General features: G+C 42.4%; 1 protein-coding gene across 4 annotated transcripts in view; it reads left to right on the top strand.

The window, feature by feature from the left end:
• CIBAR1 (CBY1 interacting BAR domain containing 1) overlaps positions 1–25,553 on the top strand; it is a 54,217-nt gene that overhangs the window by 21,001 nt on the left and 7,663 nt on the right. For 2 of the 4 annotated variants that reach the window (XM_045007978.1, XM_045007979.1), the window contains exons 7-8: positions 1,266–1,379; positions 4,122–4,241. In XM_045007978.1, the coding sequence (XP_044863913.1) occupies positions 1,266–1,379; positions 4,122–4,241 (234 nt within the window). Of the gene's footprint in view, positions 1–1,265; positions 1,380–4,121; positions 4,242–12,174; positions 12,326–23,411; positions 24,616–25,553 lie in introns of those variants that run through there. The other 2 variants (XM_045007980.1, XM_045007981.1) reach the window with 2 other exon arrangements.

Below are 25,553 nucleotides of genomic sequence, written 5' to 3'. Positions count from 1 at the left end.
GGGTTAAAACCCCTACTATTACAAGAAGCGTTTTCAGATTCTTAATAATTACAAGTGGGCAAGGCCTTCATTTTCCTCTTATCTGAGAGGACAAACATAAGATGCTTAAGGATATAAATGACTGAAAGGGGGTTAGAAAATGTCATCGCAGCTTTACTAAAAAAAGTAGCCCACTTCAGTAACTTTATATTTAAAAATTAAATAACTAGACCAAACAGGAAAGAATGAGGGAGGAAGAAAAGATAAAACATTATGCAGTATATAGTAACATGGATGAGAATCATCCCAATAGTTTTGGAGATTCAGTGACTGTTTATGTTCAAGGAAGGGTAGGGTTTTGTGGTATGTATTAACTAGGGCTTTGGAGCTGTGCTCCGGCTCCGCTCCAGCTCCAGGCAAAAACCTGCAGCTCCACTGCTCCGGAGCTGCTCTGCGCTCTATCTCTGGGCTCCGCTCCAAAGCCCTGGACTATTAACAAAATCTATATAGATAGTAGAATAAAAAATAGACATAGATTCTTCCTAACCAATTTTAAGTTTTCAGTAGCTGGCTATCAGTAAGTTGTAATTCACAGAATATTTTTAAGGAAACAAAATGCAACATTTGAATGAGAAGGGCTGTGTAAATCAGCCAGATATATATTAGTTTGATAAACTAACACTCTGCTAGTGTGAGTTTTCATAAGCAGGCTTGTTTTGTTTTGATCTATCATTTTCCGCATCAGTGCCTGTCATATATATCACTGGTCAACTGTTTGCTAGGAATTAAAATGGTATATGAAGTGGGAACAGTATAATCAGGGGTTCTCAAACTGGGGTCGTGACCCCTCGGGGTTGTGAGGTTATTACATGGTGGGTTGCGAGCTGTCAGCCTCCACCCCCAAACCCTGCTTCGCCTCCAGCATTTATAATAGTGTTAAATATTAAAAATGTGTTTTTATTTATAAGGGTGTTGCACTCATAGGCTTGCTGTGTGAAAGTTTGAGAACCAGTGTAAAAGTCACCAGTGTAAAAGTCACTAGTGTAAAAGTTTGAGAACCACTGGGATAGATAGTGTTTGCCAAGCTGCCAGCAGACTTAATAGCTAGAATTAAAGTCCAACTTTCTTTTTAAAAAATGCATTCAACTATTTTGCTGTTTGTGTCCTAGGATATCAATGATATAATTCTGATATAGTTTTTGTGTGTTTGAAGCAGGAGTGTACTTTTGTCATGTAAATTAATATATCTGCATACAAATAAAACCTTTCTCTTAATTAATTTTTAGAGCATATTTTCTGAATTTATAACTATTGAAATGTTATTCCATGGAAAAGCTTTAGAGATTTACACTGCTGCCTACCAAAATATACACAATATTGATGAGAATGAAGATTTAGAGGTAAGAGCAATCAACATTATTTTTTTATTATTTACATACGAGGCCCAGTTGCACACTGGATCTACAAATGTTGACTAATTCAAAAAAAGCAAAGACAGATTCTCATTTACACTAAGGCCCCTTTTACACTACTCCAGCTGTGTAAAGGTGCCTTAAAGTGGGTATAGATTCATATACCGATTTTTAAAGCCATTGTTATCATCTCATCTAATCCTCTGAATAACACAGGTCATTAGAACTTCCTTAGCTCCTGCTTCAAGTCCAATAGCTGTGGTTGAATGTAGAGTATTTCTTTTAGAAAAACATCCAATTCTGATTGATTCAAAAATGTCCATTGATGAAGAATCCATCACAACCCTTGGTAAATTGGTTCAATGGTTAATTACTCTCACTGTTAAAAATGTGCACCTTATTTCAAGTCTCAGTTTGCCTAGCCTCAATTTCTAGCCATTGGATTTTGTTATACCTTTGTCTGCTAGATTCAAGAGCCCATTATTTAAATATTTGTTCCCCAGGTAGATACTTATAGACCAGGGGTCGGCAACCGGTGGCTCGTGGCTCGCCAGGGTAAGCACCCTGGCGGGCCGGCCCGGTTTGTTTATCTGCTGCGTCGGCAAGTTCGGCCGATCGCGGCTCCCACTGGCCGCGGTTTGCGGTCCCAGGCCAATGCGGGAGGCAGGAAGCGGCGCGAGCCGAGGGATGTTCTGGCCGCGGCTTCCTGCCTCCCGCATTGGCCTGGGACCGCGAACCGCGGCCAGTGGGAGCCGCGATCGGCTGAACTTGCCGACGCGGCAGATAAACAAACTGGGCCGGCCCACCAGGGTGCTTACCCTGGCGAGCCGCGAGCCACCAGTTGCCGACCCCTGTTATAGACTGTAACTAAGTCACCCCTTAGCCTTCTGTGTTATAAACTAAATAGATTAAGCTCCTTGAGTCTCTTATTAGAAGGCACATTTTCCAATCCTTTAATCATACTTGTGGCTCTTTTCTGAACCTTCTTCAATTTTTCAACATCCTTCTTGAAGTGTGGACACCAGAACTGGACACAGTATTCCAGTAGCAGTTGCACCATTGCCAAATACAGAGGTAATATAAGCTCCCTACTCCTACTAGATATTCCCCTGTTTGTAAATCCAGAGATTGTGTTAGCACTTCTAGCCACAGCATCACAGTGGGAGCTTATGGTCATTTGATTATCCACTAGGACCCCCATCCCCCAAGTTTCTTTCAGAGTCGCTGCTTCTAAGAATAGAGTCCCCCATCCTGTAAGTATGACATACATTGTTTGTCTCTATATGGTATGACCTTATATTTGGCTGTATTGAAATGTATATTGTTTGCTTGCACCCACTTTACCAAACAAGTCAGATTACTCTCTATCAGTGAGCTGTACTCTTGATTATTTACCACTCCCTTATGTGTTTTCTGCAAACTTTATCAGTAATTTTTTCCCCAAGGTCGTTGATAAAAATATATAATGTAGGCCCAAGAACTGATCCCTGCAGGACCTCACTAGAAATGCTTGATGATGATTCCCTATTTATAATGATATTTGAGACCTATCATTTAGCCAGTTTTTAATCCATTTCATGTGTATCATTCCAGTTTCTCAATTAAAATGTCATGTGGTACCAAGTCAGAGACCTTACAGAAGTCTGAATATATTACATCAGCACTGTTACTTTTATCAGCTTAATTTGTAATATCAAAAAATAATCAAGTTAATTTGCCAGGATGTATCTTCCATAAACCATGTTCAATGACATTAACTAGTATAGACTATTACAGTGGTTCCCAAACTGGGGTTCATGAACCCCAGGGCGTTCATGAAATGTTACAGGGGGTTCTCAGGGAAAAAATTCCCTAATGGTGGACAGAGCTGTCCCTAGGGACTCCGGGTAGCACGGGGCCAGCAGCCTGGAGCCCCTGGACTTCCAAGAGCTAAGCAGATCAAAACAAGCATATCTATCACACTGAGGAGATTTAAACTTCAAGACTCCTTATAAGAAATGGAAAGGGAGATGGATATTTTTTGCTGTTTTTAAAATTAAATAGGCAACTAGTATTGCTTTTTAAATTATTATGAACAACAAGTTTAAGCTTTGTTGTAACAGGCATTGTTTGCCTGGACTGCTCAATACCTGAATGCTTGTGTAGGAGGAACTCTTTGAGTTGGCTTCTTAAATACCTTCTTGCTGTTTCACATCTAATACTCCTTGATGAAACACAGGAGCCTTGTCTTATAACAGGCTTATTCAAAGTGATACAAGCTACGAAAGTGAGATCTTGGAAGAGTGTTGCCATTTTCATAATGTAATAAAAATACTGTAATGATAAATAATTAATAATAATAAATAGTGTGTAATAAGCTTGTCATAAAACAAATTTATATTTCCAAGATCACTGCTTTTATAATTTATACTCAGGTAAAGTAGAAAATCCCTGGAAATATTCATTTTTAGGAGGGGGTTCGCGAGACTTGACATTTTAGTGAAAGGGGTTCACAGGTGGTTAAGGTTTGGGAACCACTGGACTATTAGATAGTATGCTATATATAGACTAAGTATAGATAGAATTATTCTCTCTATTCCAGAGTTGGTCTCTTTAAATCAGGGTTGGGAGGGTAAGATTGTATAGTCCCTGTCCAATGCTGTACTTGTGTTAGAGAGCTTCAGTCTCTTGGGCTGTCAGTCTGGCATTTATATCATGGCACTAAAGTCACTGCCATTTTACCTTGAACAGGTTTTTCGGAGTTCACTGTATCCACCAGACTATCAGTCTCGTTTAGACATAGTCCGTGCAAACTCAAAATCCCCCCTTCAAAGAACTGGTTCATCAAAATTTTCATCTGGAATAATACAGGTAAGATAGAAAACATGAATGTTAGGTTCAAGGTTAATTTCAGAAGGCGTGTTAAATTAGAGAGAGTATCTCAGGAGCATAGCCTCAGGTGATGTAAATTGTCATAGGCCCATTGACTTTAATGGGCCTTTGACAAATTACACCATCTGAGGATGGAGAAGAGTACATTCCAGATACATTCAGTTGTTACACTAATAAAATAATACCAACAGGATCTTATAAGAGGGAGAAGGCAAAATGCCACATTTATTGCAAATACAACAGACAGTTGTTACATTCATTCATTCACACACTCACTCACACAGGTTCTGAATTAATCCGTTATAGTTACCAGCCTGGAAGTTGCTTGTGACAGAATACTGGCCAGGTATCAGGTCCATGAGAGTGGAGCCGAGTCTGTGTCAGATGCACACCTGATGCTCCTGGAGGGTGGTAGCAGAACCAGAGACTCAAGTTCTTAGTCTTTAGAGTCCATTTTTATAGGAATTTATTCCTATGTCAGTCTATGGGAATTGCTTCATCCTGCTGTTGCTGAATCAATCAGCAGGTGGCACATTCCTGATGGCTCCGTGCTGTCAGATGTTGGTTTTTCTCATCCTTTGAGATGGTGGGGTGGATTCCAGTTTGCCCTCCGGGGGTCATCTGGTTATTCCCACTTGACGCCTTCTTCGGCCAATGGATACTGCATTCCTAGGCTGGCACCTCCCTGAGCATTCATGTAAACCAAGCATTCGTTCACATACATTCTTCTTTTAATCACATTTATTTTACTGTCTCCACCACTTTTGGGGTTACTAAATTTATTTGAGACTCCCTGCCCTTTGATTACAGAGGGAGGTTTTTTTTTTCTGTGCTGGCTCTAAGAGCAGTTACTGTTACAATGTATTGTTTGGAGAGTTAATTAACGACTTACCGCATTGGTTTACACAGTATCAATTACAGAGCATGCTCAGAGAACAGAATCAATTGACTGTTTGCAAGTTTTACATAGCAATAAAGTATCTTTCTGAGAACAGATGCAATCAATGGCTTACAAGTTTTACACACACAGTAGCTTGTAAGTTAATAAATCCAAGAGATCTTTTACTTGGTAATGCTATGAGATTTAAATTATGGGGGAGCAATTATGGGGAATCACTTTCATTTCTAATATAAACCTTCTTTAATATCCCTACACAGTGAACATTTTAATTTTGTATCTTGTACCTAGGAATTATAATAACCTTGTTAAAACTGACTAAGATTTGCATACAATAGTAAATACTCTACTATAAACTATTTTATACAAAAAAGAAACAATTGGGAAGGGACATGTCAGAAACAAAGTTCTTCCAACACTTGGGTGATAGAAGAATAAAATAGATAAAATATTTTTCTCTTCTTAATTTTAGAATACTAACTTTGTAAAATGATTTTTTAGGAAATAAAACCTGGCTGTTATTGAGTATGAGATGTGGAGAAGAATTCTGTAGAAACTTTTTTAAATATTTATTTCATTTTAGAAGAGCTAGCTTTTTAGGAAATGTGAACTGACTGTGATTAAAAAGAAGATACAGAAATTGGGTAGGATAGACTTATCAATATTAATGATTGCAGCAAGAATGCATTCCACTTAAGGATAAGTATATCAAGATGGGTAAAATGATCTAGTATGGATGAACAAGGAGATTTCATAGTACATTTAAAAATGTGTTCAATAAATTGAAAAAATATGAAGAGGGAGATGATAATGGAGAAATAAAAAAAGTGAAGTCATGCAAAAAATTGGAGGTATGACAGAAGCAAAAATTCTTGACAATATTGGAAGGAATAAGATGTCTAAAAATATACCATAATAGGGCAAAAAAGGAGCGTAAGAAGAGAGATCTTACAAACAAAACAGTCACAGGTTGTGGGAAATTGAACATTTCCTAATCTCTAAAATGAAATGTTTTAGGACTGTGATCAATATTAAGCAAGCTAGCAGACTTTTGGCTCTCATGTTGTATTTTATGCAGCAGTCTAGTAATAGGAGCTTTTTAGAGACTTTGGGTATGTCTACACTACGGGATTATTCCGATATTACAGAAACCGTTTTTTTAAAACAGATTGTATAAAGTCGAGTGCACGCAGCCACACTAAGCACATTAATTCAGCGGTGTGCGTCCATGTACCGAGGCTAGTGTCGATTTCCAGAGCGTTGAACTGTGGATAGCTATCTCATAGCTATCCCATAGTTCCCACAGTCTCCCCCGCCCATTGGAATTCTGGGTTGAGATCCCAGTGCCTGATGGGGCAAAAAACATTGTCGCGGGTGGTCTGGATACAGCCTCACCCCTCCCTCCGTGCAAGTAGCAGACAACTGTTTCGCGCCTTTTTCCCTGGGTGAACTGTGCAGACGCCATAGCACGGCAAGCATGGACCCTGCTCAGCTCAAGACAGCAATCATGGATGTTGTAAACACCTCGCGCATTCTCGTGCAGTCAGTGCTGAACCAGGAACTGCAAAACCAGTCAAGGAGCAGGCGGCTATGGCAGCGCGGCGACGAGAGTGATGAGGACATGGACACAGAATTCTCTCAAACCACGGGCCCCTGCGCTTTGGAGATCATGCTGGTAATGGGGCAGGTTCTAGCCATTGAACGCCAATTTTGGGCCTGGGAAACAAGCACAGTCTGGTGGGACCACATAGTGTTGCAGGTTTGGGACGATTCCCAGTGGCTGCGAAACTTTCGCATGCGTAAGGGGACTTTCATGGAACTTTGTGACTTGCTTTCCCCTGCCCTGAAACGCCAGAATACCAAGATGAGAGCAGCCCTCACAGTTGAGAAGCGAGTGGCAATAGCCCTCTGGAAGCTTGCAACGCCAGACAGCTATCGGTCAGTTGGGAATCAATTTGGAGTGGGCAAATCTACTGTGGGGGCTGCTGTGATGCAAGTAGCCAAAGCAATCTTTAAGCTGCTGCTACGAAAGGTTGTGACTCTGGGAAATGTGCAGGTCCAGGTGGATGGCTTTGCTGCAATGGGATTCCCTAACTGTGGTGGGGCGATAGATGGAACCCATATCCCTATCTTGGCACCGAAGCACCAGGGCACCCAGTACATAAACCGAAAGGGGTACTTTTCCATGGTGCTGCAAGCACTGGTGGATCACAAGGGACGTTTCACCAACATCCACGTGGGATGGCCGGGAAGGGTTCATGACGCTCGCGTCTTCAGGAACACTACTCTGTTTAAATGGCTGCAGCAAGGGAATTACTTCCCAGACCAGAAAATAACAGTTGGGGATGTTGAAATGCCTATCGTTATCCTGGGGGACCCAGCCTACCCCTTGATGCCATACACAGGCAGCCTGGATAGTAGTCAGGAGTTGTTCAACTACAGGCTGAGCAAGTGCAGAATGGTGGTAGAATGTGCATTTGGCCGTTTAAAGGCGCGCTGGTGCACATTACTGACTTGCTCAGACCTCAGCCAAACCAATGTCCCCATTGTTATTGCTGCTTGCTGTGTGCTCCACAATCTCTGTGAGAGTAAGGGGGAGACCTTTATGGCGGGGTGGGAGGCTGAGGCAAATCACCTGGCCGCTGATTACGCGCAGCCAGACACCAGGGCGATTAGAAGAGCACACCAGGAAGCGGTGCACATCAGAGAAGCTTTGAAAACCAGTTTCATCATGGGCCAGGGTACGGTGTGACTGTTGTTTGTTTCTCCTTGATGAAACCCGAGGGAGGGCGGTTATACAGGGGCCGCAGCGGCACTCTGTGATCCTGCTGCCATTCCTGAAGCTCCACCAGACTCCGGAGCATGTCCTTTTGATCACACAGCAGCCTCAGAGTTGCATCCCGACACCTCAGATCTTCCTGCCGCCACCTCTCATCTCAAGCATCTCTCCTCTCCTTACGTTCATCCCTCCTGTCCTCACGGTCACTGGCATCTTTCCTGTACTTTGATACCACGTCCTTCCACTCATTCAGATGAGTTCTTTCATTGCGGGTCACTTCCATGGTTTCTGAAAACATTTCGTCTCACATCTTTTTTTTTTCCGCCGCCTTATCTGAGATAGCCTTCGGGATGGAGAAGGGAGACTTGAAAAATTTGCAGCTGCAGGGAGGGAGGGAAAAAAGGGAGTGAAGTATTTAAAAAGATACATTTTACAGAACAATGGTTATACTCTTTCACGGTGAACAACACTATTCACCTTACATAGCACATGTGATCTCACTACAAGGTCACATTTTGCATCTTAATATTGAGTGCCTGCGGCTTTGGTGTTAGAGATCACAGACGCATGTCCGGGCATCAGAATTCGGCTTGCATGCAGCCATGGTAAGCCATTGTCTTTCGGCTTCTGCAGCCTTCATATATCCAGCGCCCTCCTTTCCCAAATAGCAAGCAAAGCCCGTTGAGTGCTGCTTCTTTCCTGTTAACGTGCAGCACCAGAACCGCCCCCATCCATTCTCTGGGATGATCGCTTTACCCCTCCCCCCACCGCGTGGCTGGTATCATAGAAGATCGCTGCTAGCCACCCTCCCCCCCCACCGTGTGGCTGGTAGCAGGGACGATCCCAGCTAGCCAAACGCGAAAAAGCTCAGCGCCAATCACCTCCCCTCCCCCTGCTTGGCTAAATGCAGGGAAGGATTTCTTTTAAGCCACAGGCAAACAGCCCAACCATCTCTGTCCCCTTAATTAAATTCCTGAATTTCAACCAGGTTACCATGAACGATATCACTCTCCTGAGGATAATACAGCGAGATAAAGAACGGATGTTGCTTGAATGCCAGCAAACACCAGGACCATACGCAGCTAGGCTTTGTCATGCAATTATACCAGATTAGTTGCTACATGCATGGGGTGGTCAAGTGCCCTACCATGGAGGACGGAATAAGGCTGCCCTGCCCAGAAACCTTCTGCAAAGGCTTTTGGAGTACCTCCAGGAGAGCTTCATGGAGATGTCCCTGGAGGATTTCCGCTCCATCCCCAGACATGTTAACAGACTTTTCCAGTAACTTTACTGGCCGCGAATGCATCCCAAGTCCTCAGGGCAAATTAATCATTTTAAAAATGCTTGCTTTTAAAGCATGTTTTATATTTACAAAGGTACACTCACCAGAGGTCCCTTCCATGGCTTCATTGTCTGGGATAGTGGCTTGGGAGGGTAATTCCGTCAGGGTGAGAAAAAGCTCCTGGCTGTTGGGGAGAACGGAGTGCTGTGTGCTCTCTGCAAGCTCGTCCTCCTCGTCGTCCTCCTCATCTTCCCCGTCCGCAGAATCCTCAGGCATGGCTGAGATTACCACCCCCACCTCGGAATCCACGGACAGGGGTGGGGTAGTGGTGGCGGACCCCCCCTAGAATTGCATGCAGCTCAGCGTAGAAGCGGCATGTTTTCGGCCCTGCCCCGGACCTTCCGTTTGCTTCTTTGGTTTTCTTGTCTGAGCTCCTTAACTTTCACACGGCACTGTACTGAGTCCCTGGTGTGGTCTCTCTGCATCATGGCCTTGGAAATTTTTTCAAATGTTTTTTCATTTTGTCTTTTGGAACGGAGTTCTGTTAGCACGGAATCCTCTCCCCATACAGCGATCAGATCCAGTACTTCCCGTGCAGTCCATGCTGGAGCTCTTTTTCGATTCTCAGGAGACTGCATTGTTACCTGTGCTGATGAGTTCTGCGTGGTCACCTGTGCTGGTGAGCTCTCCAAGCTGGCCAAACAGGAAATGAAATTCAAACGTTCGCGGGGCTTTTCCTGTCTACCTGGCCAGTGCATCCGAGTTCAGATGGCTTTCCAGAGCGGTCACAATGGTGCACTGTGGGATACCGCCCGGAGGCCAATACTGTCGAATTGCGGCCACACTAACCCTAATCTGACATGGCAATACCGATTTCAGCGCTACTCCCCTCGTCAGGGAGGAGTACAGAAATCGGTTTTAAGAGCCCTTTATATCGATATAAAGGGCTTCGTTGTGTGGACGGGTGCAGGGTTAAATCGGTTTAATGCTGCTAAATTCGGTATAAACGCATAGTGTAGACCAGGCATCAGTGACATTCTTTGAGTGGCCTCTGCACATTCCCACTCTTGAACTGCATCAACAGTGTAGCTTGGACCAGTGGAACCTTCTAATAAAAGTGATCATTGTAGCACTCTAATGCTCCATGCCCCTCTCCTTATGGATCTGAAGATTTGAGGGCAGGGCTATAAAGGAGGCGTGGTGTGATGATTGCTTGTGTTCTTTCCAACTACGGTAGCAGATGGACCAGGACACTTGCCAGGTCCTGGCACCCCCAATTCAAAGGAACATATTGTTCCCAATGTCATCACCTTAGTTTAGCTAGATGTTAGGTTGTTTGTTTGTTTTGTTTTTTTGAGGGGTTTTTGACTAAGGATCTTAGTGCGCTGGCACAGGTCCTTGTTTCTAGTATGTTGGAAACAAAGACAAAAAAATCAGGCTTCTTGCCCTGCTGCTTTTCCTGCTTTGAATACCCATGTGTTATATGGCCTGTTTGAGGAAATGTCATTCTTTGCTCTATATGCAGCACCTTCACTCCTTGGGCCAGAAAGGAGTTGCATTTGCCTCCAACCTATGTTATTGCAGGAAGCATTAGCACCTAAACCTTTCAATTCAAGAAACCCAGGGATCTGCAAACGCTGGGAGACCAGCCTCAGCTTTGGCCCTAAGGGGGTCAAAAAGTCCAGCAGAATCCTAATATAGGTGTCTCTCTCATTGACTGGAGTCAAACCTAAGGTACTACCAGTCACTGTGAATCCATAAGATCAGAGGTGACACCTCTGCTGAAAAAGCTAATTCTCGAGAGCATATATGTCTGGTTCCATGCACTGAAGTGCAAAAGTGTCCCCATAAGGCTTCAGTCTTGGAAGTCAGAGCCACAACAAAGAGTGGTTATAGAAGGCCAAGACCAAATTACAAAGCTGTATTCTGGTCTGGATCAGAGGCCATTGGATCCATACTTGAAACTTCATTGTGAGCCTGATGAGGCACCTGATGCTTCTTGTGAGCCACTAAGTTCCTACTGGAGGATCCACTGTTAATGGGGTGACTCAGTAACATGGTGGCTCAGGTATCAAGCCTGGGAACACCCTCATTCAGATCAGGGGGACCTTCAATGCTTAAAGGTAAAGAAGAGAGAAAACTTGTTCACCTTAGCCTCTAAGGATAGAACAAGAAGCAATGGGCTTAAACTGCAGCAAGGGAGGTTTAGGTTGGGCATTAGGAAAAAGTTCTTAACTGTCAGGGTGGTTAAACACTGGAATAAATTGCCTAGGGAGGTTGTGGAGTCTCCATCTCTGGAGATATTTAAGAGTAGGTTAGATAAATGTCTATCAGGGATGGTCTAGACAGTATTTGGTCCTGCCATGAGGGCAGGGGACTGGACTCGATGACCTCTCGAGGTCCCTTCCAGTCCTAGAGTCTATGAATCTATAAGTGTAAGGTAGTGGGATGCTAGTTCCCCCTTCTCCAGAAAATGAAAAGGCCTTACAAGGGTAAATCAGTTTCCCTATCTATACAGATCTCTCCAAAGATAAATGAACCTGCCCCTAGAACCTGTACTAGTTCCTCAGGGAAATGTCTCATCTCTTTTGACTTTTTGCTTACCAAACTATTGTTGTCACCCTTGGAAACTGCCTCTGATCCAGAATTGGGCCATATCCTGCCTGATACCATTCCTTACCCTTCTTTTGCCAGGGAAAGGATGAGGGAAATTAGAGTTAAGACTCTCAGTTCTAACTCTTCAGACCATAAGATCACCCTTCCTTGGACTAGGAGGTACCACCCTGGGTATTATGGCCCTATTTGCCTTCCCCTATATATTAACCTGAATTTAAAAGGGCTGAAGAAAGGCAGGTTCCAACAGAGCCTTCTCCCAAAAGAATTCAGGTGAAATATCATGCCCTGATTTGTCACTGTCTGGTACTGAAGGAACAGTCTCCTTTACTTGTCACAGACATACTGCCTGAAGAGGAACCAAAGGGGCCTGTTGAACCTTTGAATGCAGATATGGATCTGGATGATCAATCTTCACCAGATGATAGTGTGGGTGCATCATCTTCCTCCCCTCCAGAAGATATGTTCCAATTTCACAAACACATGGAAAGGTTGGGTACTAATTACCTTGAACATCCTTTAGGAACCTCAAAGTAAACGACACATCTGTTCTTGATATACTGGGGTCATCTTCTAGAAGTGAGATACCTTGCCAGTCTTTGATGGTTTATTATAGCTGGCAAAAAGTATCTGGTTAAATAGATTACCCGGATAGACAATTTCTCAGAAAACAGACAAATTATACAGCTGCTTGCTGAGGAATTCTCATTCTCCTGACCCACCCAGCTCCAAATTCATTGGTGGTGACAGTGGCCATTCAGAGTTAAAATGCGGGGGTCAAGACTTTGTCCCTTCAGTTAGATAGGCAGATGTTCTCTTTTGCAACACTGCGCATTAGACTGTGAGCTATCGGGTGGTAATGTCCACAAGAGCTTAGTAGGCTAGTTTCTCCGTTGAAATGGAGCCACCGCAGTGGGACTCAGTCTGGCAAGTGTTCCTGAACCAGCACTTGCTAGTCAGTGCTAACAGAGATGTCTTACTCTATCCTTCACTGAATTTTAGACCTCAATCAAATTACATCATACTGGCCCCTCAGAGTTAAATGCCTAAAGCAGGCTGGCACATTCATTCAGAAGGGGCTTTGGGTTTTGTGGCTAAGAATACTATCTTTGTAAACTATTGTACAGATTTTTTTCTGGTTTATGAAATGGGTTCTGTTTTAATTTTAATGATCAACTAAACAGAAAAAACTTCCCGGTTTGGTCTTCTATCTACTTTTATTTGCTTTTTCTATTTTTCTGCATAAAATCCAATAAAAAGTATTGGAATCTTCAACAATAACTGTGTATGTATATAGTCCTCCTGTTACATAATCATTTTCCATTGTCTGTTTTTCATATTGGATTTTATCCCAAGCCGCAAGACCACAGTAATCACTTTTTCTTACAACTACTGTAGCTTCCCTTATAGAGAAGTTCCACTGTCTCATCAGCAACAATTAACAACGGAATACTTCCAGTTTTTCTCTGCTGTAGATTTACTAAGTATGCACTGTGGCAATAACTGAGATCCTCTTCAAAATAGGTACATAAATAATGAGTGAGCAGTGGACATCAGATAAATGTGGCAGGGTTAGAAACCTAGCTGAGACACTTTGGGTCAGAGCAGGTGACAGAATCAGACACCTGGATTATATTTCTAACTTTTCCACTGACTCAGTATATGATGTTGGGCAAGTCACTTAATTTCACGGGGCCTCCATTTGTCAGTAAAATCAGGAGTGTACAGGGTTTCTTAGTTTTAATTCTTATTAGGAACTTACAGATCCTCCTAAATTGCTATCTAATGCCAAAGTATTACGATTCTGCTGGTTAAATCTAATTCTAGGTATTTCAAGCTCTTCTACATTTCCACTGGCAAAAATCATGAAAAATAGCACTAATCTGTAGCTAACCCTCAGCAGCTGTGCATTAAATATGGAGTGTTAACACAGCTGTATAATACTAAATTTTTTCTAGTTATTTTATAAACCCCCCCCCCCGCTGAATCTATAGAAACAGTAGAGCTCAGATTTCTATTTATTTTAAATCTGTGTTGCTTATGTACTCTATAGATGGAGGAGTTGGTAGCTATAATTATTGTTAGCCTAACCAGAATCTGAATGACTATGCTTTCTTTATTTGGACATTTAATTCCATGCTAAGGTTATGTCAGATTTTTGTATAGTTGAGATTTAGTTGGAGATCCTGCTTGAAATCTGCCCCCATTGAAGTCAATGGAAAAATGGCCACTGACTTCACTGGGACAAGGATTTCCCCTTGTTTCCTAAACCTGGTTTACTGCAGAGTGGCTTTCAACATTTTATATATAATCATCATCATCTTTGGCTTTATTCTATTTTTGTGCAAGACAACTACCTCACCATGGTTTTACCAAGCAAGGTCCTTTAAAACTCTGTAATTACACTAGCACTTGCATAGTGATTTAGACTTGTTTACTAACACTCACAATACCCCTGGAAGGTATTGTTGTATTATCCCCGTTTTACAGATGGGGAAACTGAGACACAGATTAGATACTTAACCTCTCTATATAGGATATTTCTAGAGCGTGCGTCTAAGCATGAAATACAGTAATATAAAACTTGCAAGAAGTCATCCTAGTAAATTCTTCCAGACTGCAGGAAGTCTTCCCATATTCATTTGTTAGTAATTCTTTGTAACTGATTTGCTACAAGGACATTGGAGGATCTGGAATGAGATCTAAGATTATAATTTGAGAGTTTCTGGCTCCTAGTTCTCTGCTGAAATCTCTACAGCATGCCATGTTTTTTAATACCTGCCACAGAATCTTATTTCTTTAGTAATTAACTAACCTTAATTACTTAGGATCACTGCAGGCTATTCCTTCAGTAGATCTCTGCAACTGGGCAAATGCAGCAACCAACAGAAAGCAAACTGCAAATTTCTCTTGAGGAAAAATGTTCAAGGGTTTCTTCTTCAGTCAGTTAGCACTGCTGAAGTAGAGTATTGGTATCTGCCTCAACTTTGTTCAGTGAGTAAATAGATTTTCTGTTAATCTATATTTTCAAAAATTGATAAGTTGTAAAAATTTGCTCCATGCTAACATATGATATGCAGTGTCTCAGGTTTACAGCAATTTATATTTTCTTTAATTTGCATGTTTCAACACTGCCAAGAAAAATAATTTTGCTAGTTCCTGTAGCTCAAATATTTCTTCAGTGTAAAACAAAATATTTTATTACAGACTTGACATACATAGATATATACACACAGTTTAAATGTATGAGGTATGCACATTGTGTTTATTCAAAAAAAATTTAAATGTCAAAAGTAAATTACACCCTTTTTTGAATTTGAAATTTAACAAGGCAAATACACAACTTGCTGCTCTGCATCTTCCACACAAAAGGTGGTGTGCATACAGATTATCAAATGTGAAGACATGTAGATGCCTCAGCTGAATTCTTAACTTTCTGAGCACACTGTTAGTAAATGGTTTAGTTGACATTCATAAAAATCCATTTTAATTTATACTAGTTTTATTTTCAAATAACAAAACTGATTTGTGAGATGTTCCCTCTACTGTATCTACTTCAAAAATGTCAAGTTGATACTCTGGCAGTGACAACGCTGAACTTTAAAAATGAATATCAAATGATATATTCCAGTATTACATTTTAGACATGGTCTAGTTATGTATCACACCCACTGTATGAAGGCAGTAAGTTTCAATGGAATTGTAATTGTGATGGAGCAAGGCCGGATGGCTACAGGAAAGTACTGAGGAACAGGTATGTTAGCCCCAGGCTAAGCAAATCCCTAGTACCATGGGAACCAAAATGGCAGTTGCTCCAGAATAATCAAGGCACCTGGGGCCAATTAAGAACTTTCTAGAAGGCACAGGAGAGAGCTACATTGATTGGAGCACCTGCAGCCAATCAGGGCAGGCTAATCGGAGCACCTGGTATAAAAAGGGGAGCTCACTCCAGTCAAGAAAAGGAGCCAGAGGAAGGAAGTGCGAATGAGGAGCTGGGAGTCAGAGACATAAGGAACTAAGAGGGTGTACTACTGGAGGATTGAGGAGACACCAGGAGGATCCTATGGTGAGGATAAAGGTGTTTGAAGGAGGTTATGGGGAAGTAGCCCAGGGAGCTGTAGCGGTCAATCAGCGGTTACAGGTAGCACTTTAGAGACTGCTACAATTCACAGGGCCCTGGGCTGGAACCCAGAGTACAGGGCGGGCCCAGGTTCCCCCCAAGCCTCGCTACTCCTAATCAGACATAGGAGGAGTTAATCCAGACTCTGGGTTTCATCCAAGGGGAAGACCACTGAGGGGAGGAAATCCGCCAATAAGCGCAGGACCTACTAGAGGAGAGGAGGAACTTTGCCACATAATACATAATGTAAAATAACAAGGGTCAGCTCTTAGTTGTCAGTTTGTTTAGGTGTGCTGTCAAACCATGCTGGAGTGCCTTGCTAATGTGTGGAAAAAGTGAAATGTTGCTCTAATATGTCTATCACTCAAGCAGATAGAAAATGCTTCATAATTTGGGAGCAACTGAGTAGCAATAAATAGAAAATACTTTAAGCTGCTATCTATCATACAGGAAAGCAACAGTAGATGTCAGAATTGATATGTTAGGGCTTATCACACAAGTTGTATGACTTTTTAGCTGTACTATTATTTTTAAAGTGGTATGACCCCCTAGTATGGATGCAGTTGTGTTAGTACAAAGGTACTTTATACTAGGCTAGCTATTCCCATATGGGATAAGGCACCTTTATGCTGGGAAAACTATTTTGGACAAAAAAAAACCCAACCCCTAACTGATGCACAAAGTGTGTGTAGAACAGGCCTTAGTCTGCCAAATGGCATGAATGCTACTTTGAACCCACAGAATCACTTGCTCCCAGGGCCGGCACAACCCATTAGGTGACCTAGGCGGTCGCCTAGGGCACTGACATTTGGGGGGCGGCGACCGCAGCAGCTGGATGTTCGGCCGCCGTGGTCGTCGGCAGTATTTCGGGGGCGGGAACTTCCGCTGCCTCTGGGGGCACCAGTTTGGGGGGTGGGACCTTCCGCCGCCTAGGGTGCCAAAAAGGCTGCCGGCGTTCCTGCTTGCTCCTTATAATCTTTGTAGTTCATTTTTTAAAAAACAGGTTCAGTGTAGAATGGAAATCCAAGTTCTAAGGCTCCCATAAAGGAAAACTTCAGTGTAATATGCAATATCCTAATCCAGGGGTGGGCAAACTTTTTGGCCCAAGGGCCACATCGGGGTTGCACAACTGTATGGAGGGCCGGGCAGGGAAGGCTGTGCCTCCCCAAACAGTCTGACCCCCACCCCCTATCTGCCCCCCCCCCCACTTCCTGCCCCCCTCACAACCCTTAACCCATCCAACCCCCCCTGCTCCTTGTACCTTGACCGCCCCCCTCCCGGGACCGCCACCCCCATCCAACCACCCTCTGCTCCTCGTCCCCTGATCACCCCCTCCCAGGACCCCCCGCCCCTAACTTCTCCCTGGGATCCCACCCCCTTATCCGACCCCCCCCATCCCCTGACTGCTCTCCCGACCCCTATTCACATCCCCAACCCCTGACAGGCCCCCCCGGGACTCCCTGTTCCCCATCCCCTGACCGCCCATCCAGAACCTCCGCCCTGTCCAACCGCCCCTGACTGCCCCCCCCTGCCCAGTACCCTCCCCGCCCCCTTACCAGCAGCAGGAGCTCGCAGCTGCAACACCCGGCCAGAGCCAGCTGCGCTCCCCACGCTGCCCAGCGGGAGTGGTGGGCCAGAGTGTGGCCCACGCGGCAGCATAGCTTCAGGAGATGGGGGAACAGTGAGGGAGGGGCTGGGGACTAGGCTTCCCAGCTGGGAGCTCAGGGGCTGGGCAGGACAATCCCACAGGCCGGATGTGGCCCACGGGCTGTAATTTGCCCATGTCTGTCCTAATCAGTAAGGGCAAGGTCACTAAACATGTTTAAGTACCAGAAACATAAGCCTAGATTAAAAACAGGAATCTGCCATTTTGACAGTGTCATGTGGCAGATTCAGACTGAGAACTCAAGTGTCATTAAGAAAACACTGAAAATCTGATTTATTTTTTTTTTAAATTTGTTAACAGGTCCATTCTTTTATAATAAATCTTATAAAACTTGTTTTACAACTTAAAGAGATAAACTTAGTATTATGCACAAATGCACAATTATAAATTGACCTATGCAAGTCCCTAAAGCTGTACTGACAAGACCTGCTACCAGTCACTTTCTTCATATTTGTGCTATTGATCACATATTGTGGTTGATGCTTTTCTATTCTTCCTCTTCCATCTTTTCAGTTGATAGCACCAGTTAGTCTTTCATCTCATGTTTAGGTCTGCACTTCTGTTTTTCATACATATAGATGTTACCTGTTTATTAGTCATCCTATCAAAACTCTACACAATATTAAGCCTTTTCTCCTCCTTCATCCAATTTTCCTTTCTTTGGTATCTCAATTTTGAGTTTGACTGTTGTTGAAGGTGTTTCTTCCTTCCTTATTATTCAAAAAAAAGTTCTCAAACAATCAAATGTGGTGTTGAGCAATGACCGTGTTCCTGCAAACTCCAAAACTTCCACAGACTTCTAAGTAGTTATGTCAATAGACTTATGGGAGCCACTCCTCTTCTACCACCTTACTATCGTAATTTTAGCGGCATCTGAGATTAATTCTTTATGGCTTTTACAAAACAGTTTTCAGGGCGATTAAATAAAAATACTAAGGGGTTTTCTGATAGCTGACACCCTGTTATTTCCCTCCCTTATGGAGTCTCCAATGGTTTTCCAAACAGTCTTATTTTTTGGGCAGGTCCACAATATATGGAGAAATTACTCCTATTTCATTGTCAGAGGGGTAGCCGTGTTAGTCTGGATCTGTAAAAAGCAACAAAGAGTCCTGTGGCACCTTAAAGACTAACAGATGTATTGGAGCTTAAGCTTTCGTGGGTGAATACCCACTTTGTCAGATGCACCTATTTCATTACATTCTCTCCAGCATTTGCCTGTCCCTGTACCATAAATTTGTTTAATTTTAAGGGGAGCTAAGTACCCTTAATAAAGAATTTTGTGTAGTTTTCTTTTGTTAACGTGTTGAGGTATGGGAACTGTTGCTGCATATGTTCTCCCATTCCTCAGTTTTGGGGAGTCTATGCCTACATCAGCTTATTTCCTGTAAGGGCTAGTCTACACTAGAATCGCTACAGTGATTCCAGAAGACTTGAGAAACCGCTAACATTGTTATAATCTTTAAGAGAGAAGATAAGTCAGACTGTGGAAACTATCGAGGCATTGCCTTGCTATCTACAGCAGGGAAAATTCTTACCTATATCCTCTTAAACTAATTACTTCCCCTTCCTGAGGAAATATTGCTGGAATATCAGTGTGCTTTTAGACCATCCTGTGGGACAACCAACATGATCTTCGTTGTATGCCAAATCCAGGAAAAGTGTCTGGAGCAAAATCAGGACCTGTACATGGCCTTCATTGATTTGACAAAGGCCTTTCACTTTGTCAATCATGAAGCCCTGTGGAAGGTGCTGGCCAGATTTGGCTGCCCTCCAAAATGTATTAAGGTCCTAAGGCTTCTCCATGAACAGATGACTGCCACGGTTCTCTGTAATGGCCTTGAGATGGAACCTTCCATCATCAAAACGGGGGTTAAGCAAGGATGCATTGTTGCCCCAACCCTGTTCTCCATCTAATTAGCAATTATTTGGTCCTTGTTAAAGACTGACTCCCCAATGGAGTTGACATTCAATACAGAATGGATGGGCAACTCTTTAATCTTAGAGGTATCTGCTCAAAGTCTAAAGTCTTCAGGGTGTCCATTATTGATCTTGTATGCTGATGACTGTCATCCTTGCACAAGCTGAGAATGATCTTCAGTCCACACTGGTTTTTCTTTCACAAGCTTACCGAAGCCTTGGATTCTCAGTCAATCCTGAGAAGACTAAAGTGCTCTATCAACCTCCTTCAGGCCTTGCACGTGACCATCGAGGGTCAGACTCTGGGAGACAGTTGAGCACTTCTGTTACCTCGGTAGCCAGCTTTCTCAAAATGCAAAAATTGATAGAGAGATCCAGCGTGCAAGTGCTTCCTTTGGGAAATTGTTCTGACCATGACCTACGGCAAGACACCAAGATCCAGGACTATGAGACAACTGTTGTTCCCACACTGCTCTATGGATGTGAAACTTGGGTGACCTATCAACAGCACTCAAGAGTCTGGAGAGGTACCACCAACAATGCCTCCGGAAGATCCTTCGTGTCAAGTGGCAAGATTGCTGAAGCCAATGTCACCAACATTGAAGCAATGATCCTCCTGCACCAACTTCAGTGGGCTGGACATTGTGTGCGGATGCCAGACTCTCGCCTCCCAAAACAAGTCCTCTACTCTCAGCTCACCCATGGCCAGAGATCCCGTGGTGGTCAGAGTTACACCGACACAAAGACACACTGAAAGCGTATCTTAAGAAAACAGATGTAGACATCACAAGCTGGGAAGAGCAAGCCACCAACTGACCATATGGCACCATATCCTCCATCAGGCAGTGGCTCACTTCGAGGAGAAGCGCCTTGCCCTTGAAGCTGAAGAGAGAGAAGGAAAAAGAAAACTTTCTCCCAGCAGGCAGCTGGCCTGACACAAAATGTCTGTACCTACTGCAGGTGGATTTGCGGTTCCAGGATCAGACTCCTGAGTCATCTCAGGACCTATATGTAAATCTGTGATAGAGATCATCCTCGAATTGAGGGATTGCCAATCAATCACAGTGGTGCAGCTAGTGTAGATGCTCTATGCAACGGGCAGGGCAGGGGACTGGACTCGATGACCTCTCGAGGTCCCTTCCAGTCCTAGAATCTATGAATAATAAATCCACTTCTTCTGCGAGAGATGGTAGCTATGTCAACAGGAGAAGCTCTCCGGCCATCATAGCGCTGTCCACACTGGTGCTTAGGTCGGTGTAACTTACATTTTCACACCCCTGTGTGACATAAGTTATACTGACATAAATGCTTGTGTGTACAAGCCCTAAGTAACAGTTAAAAATTACTTTTATAGAATGAAGGTAAACTTTTGTGTTTCATTGATGTAGTGAGTAGTTCTTCAATTTCCAACAATTTTTTCTTAGGTTTGCCTTTTTGTGGGGTGGGTTGAAAAATGTCTTAATAGTATATATTGATACACTGGAATTTTGCTGTCTCTTACGCATCATATTTCATCAAGTGATCTAAATGTATTTTCTGTAAACTGATGGCAGAATTTTGATATACCTGAAGTTCCCAAATGTCAAAACTTCCTAGGTTTTTATGGTGTTAATTTCTATATTGTCTGTCATGGATATTAGAGGTGATAGATGTGGGTTTAGCTTTCTAAATAAGTTATCCCAAGCTTCTATTGCTCTTTTTAATAAAAGAGTGGTTATAAAGCCAGTCCTCCCTTTTATCCTGGACTTTATAACATAGATTGCTTAACCGTGGGATTCTTATTTCTCCAAATGAATTTATTTATTGTGGACACCATTGATCTACAAGACTTCCTGGGACTAAAACCTGGAGCATTTGGAAAAAGCCAATTAAGGATCAGATATCATTTTAACTAACTGTAGTTTCGCCTTTGAAATTTCATATTTTTACCAAATTTCCAGATGTCTTGATTTTCTTAATCAAAGGAATATAATTAATATTATGTAAGTCTTGCCCTCTTTTAGAAAAGTATATTCCAAGGTATCTTAATGATGTAGTTACCCATTTATAGTTGTATTTATCTTGTATAGCATTCAATAAATCAGAGCCCTCACCTACAACCAGGCATTCTGACTTGATTATTTTAAATCCTGACTTTTTGCCACATTTTAAGATTTCCTCTTGCAACGAGTAGTGTGTGAGCTGGATTTGTAACACATACCAGGACTTCTGCATATAAGGGTGACTTGTGTTCCCTGTTTCCTATTGTAATTCCATTTATATTAGGATTATTTGAGTGATTGGGCAAATGAATCCTTTGCTGTGGCAAAAAGAGGTGATAAGGGGCATTCTTGGCTTGTGCCTCTAAAAATGAGGAATGTTTCTGATAATTATCCATTCACTCATAATAGCATATGGGTTGGAATATAAGAAGTTAATCCAATTTTGAAATTTAGGGCCTAAACCAAATGTATCTGAAGTATCTTTTAAGGAATGCCAGTTTACTCGGTCAAAACCTTTTTCTGCATCTAGTGATTTAAAAATAGATGGGACTCATAGGTAGAATCTGCACAGAAGATCAAGTCCAAAACTGCAAACATGATCTGATAGCTGCCTGTCTTGGATCCGTTAATGTAACTAGGTAGTAATTATAAAGCAGATGGTTTCAAAGGACACTTGGAAATAAAACCTTAACTTTTCAGAAAAGTGAATCATGGAGAAAAATAACCAGACTTAATATTTGCATTGTTTTACTCCTCCAGCACCTGTTTTGGATTGTGATTTTTTGTTTTGTTTTCAGGAAGACCCACTCCCTTCTTTGAAGGGTTAACTATAGGTGTGATCCCAGTTCCCATAAAAGAGTGGGAGTCAAGTTTAAGCCCTTATGGCAGTAGCAAGGGGGACTGGACAGAATAAAATTGGATAGCAGCCTCCTCAGATGTAGGTTATGGTTGGGGAAGCAAAGAAAGGATATATACATTGCACCCCTCCACAATAACTAGTAGGAGGAAGGCAGGGACAGAAATACCATCTTGTATGCATGGAAAACTATGGTGAGAAAGGAGTTCTGATATTGGTGGGAATAACCCCATCACTGCAGGAAGGATCTACGCTTTGGTGCTATGGCACCATAGTGGTGTCGCTGTAACAGCCATAGCCTAGACATGGCCCACCTAGCTGTGTTGGACTGCTACTAGCTTGTTAATTCCATAACATAAATGTATAATTATTTTTCCTCTTTTACTGACACTGGTATCATATGAGCAACATTTTTAAATCAGTCTCTGCCGTTAGCTAGCTGACGTTTATATTATGTACTGTGTCTTATGCTTGGTATTATATTCCTTGCAGGAAATTTAGATTATATACACCTCTATCCCGCTATAATGTGACCCAATATAACATGGGTTCGCATATAGCATGGTAGGAGAGGGGCTCTGGCTGCTGCAGGGAGCCCCTGGCCCTTTAAATCATCGCTGGAGCCCTGCCGCCGCTACCCTGGGGCTGCAGCAGCGGGGCTCGGGCAGCGCTTTAAAGGGCCCGGAGCTCCGGCTGCCATGAGGAGCCCTGGGCCCTTTAAATCACCGCTGGAGCCCTGGCTGCCGCTACCCTGGGGCTGTGGCAGCTGGGCTCCCCATGGCCGGAGCCTCGGGCTCTTTAAATCACCGCTGCAGCCCCGCCACTGCTACCCCAATATAACAGCATTTCACCTATAACATGGTAGTGATTTTTGGCTCCCCATGACCGTGTTATATCAGAGTAGAGATGTGTATATATATTTTAAACAATAATATAACCAAGTTCAGTCCTAAAACTGCATGGATTCAGGGTGGGGGATTTTTTTTTCCCAAAGTGTCATGCAAAAAGTATGATTTGTGTTGGATTCCATTTTTAGCAAATTTCTACCAGTCGGCTAAGAAAAGAGGAGGAAGATGAGGAGGATGATGATGAATTGGAAGCTACCAAGGAAGAGAGAGAACTTTGAGAACTGTTCTAAGTTTGTTTTTTTTCACATGACAAGGCAGCCTGTCTTTGCTTAACAGCTTTTATATTTTAGATTATGAGAATTTCAGTGAGGTCATCCATTAAAATAATTACAAGCAGCAAGAAACTGGCAGCAATATTTAATCCTGTTCATTTGATTGGCTATTCGTTACTTGAACAGCAGGTCAGTCTTGAAGATTGTAACTATGTGTACTGAAAATGAAAAGCAAATAACATTTCAATAGAAGAATTACACTACAAGCTTATATAGTCTATTTAATTTTAGTCAAACTTATTTTTTTGTCTAATTCATTCAAAGTGATATACTGTAACATTTAATTATTGCCTAGACAGATAGTGAACACAAGGATCCTTATTCTTAGGTCTAGCTGAGCTGTATTTGGGTATCTGTATACTAGCTTCATTTCACCCACTCCCTCCCAATCTTGGGGCCAGGTTGTAATGCAGCTACTATTGCAACTTGTACCTGGCTATCCACAACCCCAAAGAGCTGCGATGGTAGCTGCAAAGCAGAATACAGAAGCGATCCTGGCATACTGCCTTGCCTTGCCAATGCCCCTATGTTATGGAGTAGGAGGCAGAGTAGCATATTGCTGTCTTCTACCTGTTTCTTGGGGATTCCCCCAAACAGGGGAAAGCCTCAACTCGCTAGTTAAGCTAGCTTTGTGGTTTTTACACTACTGGGGTGGTGCAAATGGCTTGTATCAGAACCAAGGATCTAGTCTAAGAGCTCTTTTTTTCATACAGCTTCCTTTTTATGTGAAAGTGCCTTCATGATAAAAGAACCATTGTATAAGTATACATCGCCTTTTCATACTTGCCTTTTATACTAGTCAATTCAGTTACTGATTCTTACCACTAGAGCAGTTATGGACAGTTGATACAAGATTTCAGTGTATTTTCCTATACAAGTATCTCTTATACACATTCCTGAATCAAATTTATATTCAGTATTATTGTATGGAGTGAAAGTCTGTCTGCCAGATAGTTATTTCAGTATTTTATTGATCTTGAACTTCAGTATTTACTAATCTTAATCTGCAGTTATTGAAACTATCTGTGTATATGATGGAAAAATAAAGGTTTTTAAGGAACTCCTTTTTCTTTTGTCATTTGGAATTTTGACACTGTTTACTTAATCTGTATCCAGGAATGAGTAACACACAATCTAAATTAGTATCTTAAGTAGGCACTAGCTAAACTAAGTAAAATATAACTGGATTCTCTGGCATGTAAGAGCTCTTTTAGGTACTATGTGGAAAACAAAAGAATGCACTGAGGAATATTTCACAATTTATATGACATAGACAAGTGTAATCTTCAAGTGTTGATACTATAGGATATTATAATACACACTTGTTTTGAGGAAAAATAAAACCTTGCTACAATGTAACTCTGGTGAAAATCCAAATGAATCTCTTAGAACATGTTGTAGTTCAGAAAAAAATCTGATAGGAACATGTAAAATAATGTTAGGAATGACATCTTACAGTACATGTTAAAATAGAAATATTACAGTAAAAGTGTAGCCAGGGAACAGTTGATAAAGAGGAAAAGACTAAGCAATCATATGTGGACCTTCGATCACATCCTTTCCATTTCAGATACTAAGTCATCTAATCCATCACCCAAATGGACAAACTAGTTCACAGCTTCCTGGATGTAGATAGCACAAAACTCACTTTTGTGCTGTATTTTTAAAAGGGGTGGGGAATAAAAGAGGCAATTACGATGTTCCAGACAGTCTCCATCTTTGGAGGTGACTAACAGTCAAATTGGCCCAGTCGAGGGAGCATTAGCTAGGTATAGCAAGATGAAATTAAGAGTACAGTAGAAAAGGGCAGAGTCATGAAGAATCATAAGGATTGTTGTAGCACGGGACGGCAAATTACAGTCTGTGGGCCAGATCCGGACCACAGGATTACCAGCCCCATGGCACAGCAGGGCTAAGACAGGTTCCCTGCCTGACCTGGCCCCGCTCCCAGAAGCGGCTGGCACCACATCCCTGCAACCCCTGGGAGAGGAGGCGGCG

The sequence above is a fragment of the Mauremys mutica genome, chromosome 2 (genome assembly GCF_020497125.1).
Source record: "Mauremys mutica isolate MM-2020 ecotype Southern chromosome 2, ASM2049712v1, whole genome shotgun sequence".
Lineage (NCBI taxonomy): Eukaryota > Metazoa > Chordata > Testudines > Geoemydidae > Mauremys > Mauremys mutica.
Note: the sequence above shows the minus strand (reverse complement) of the source record. Positions and strands in the feature narration are given on the sequence as shown.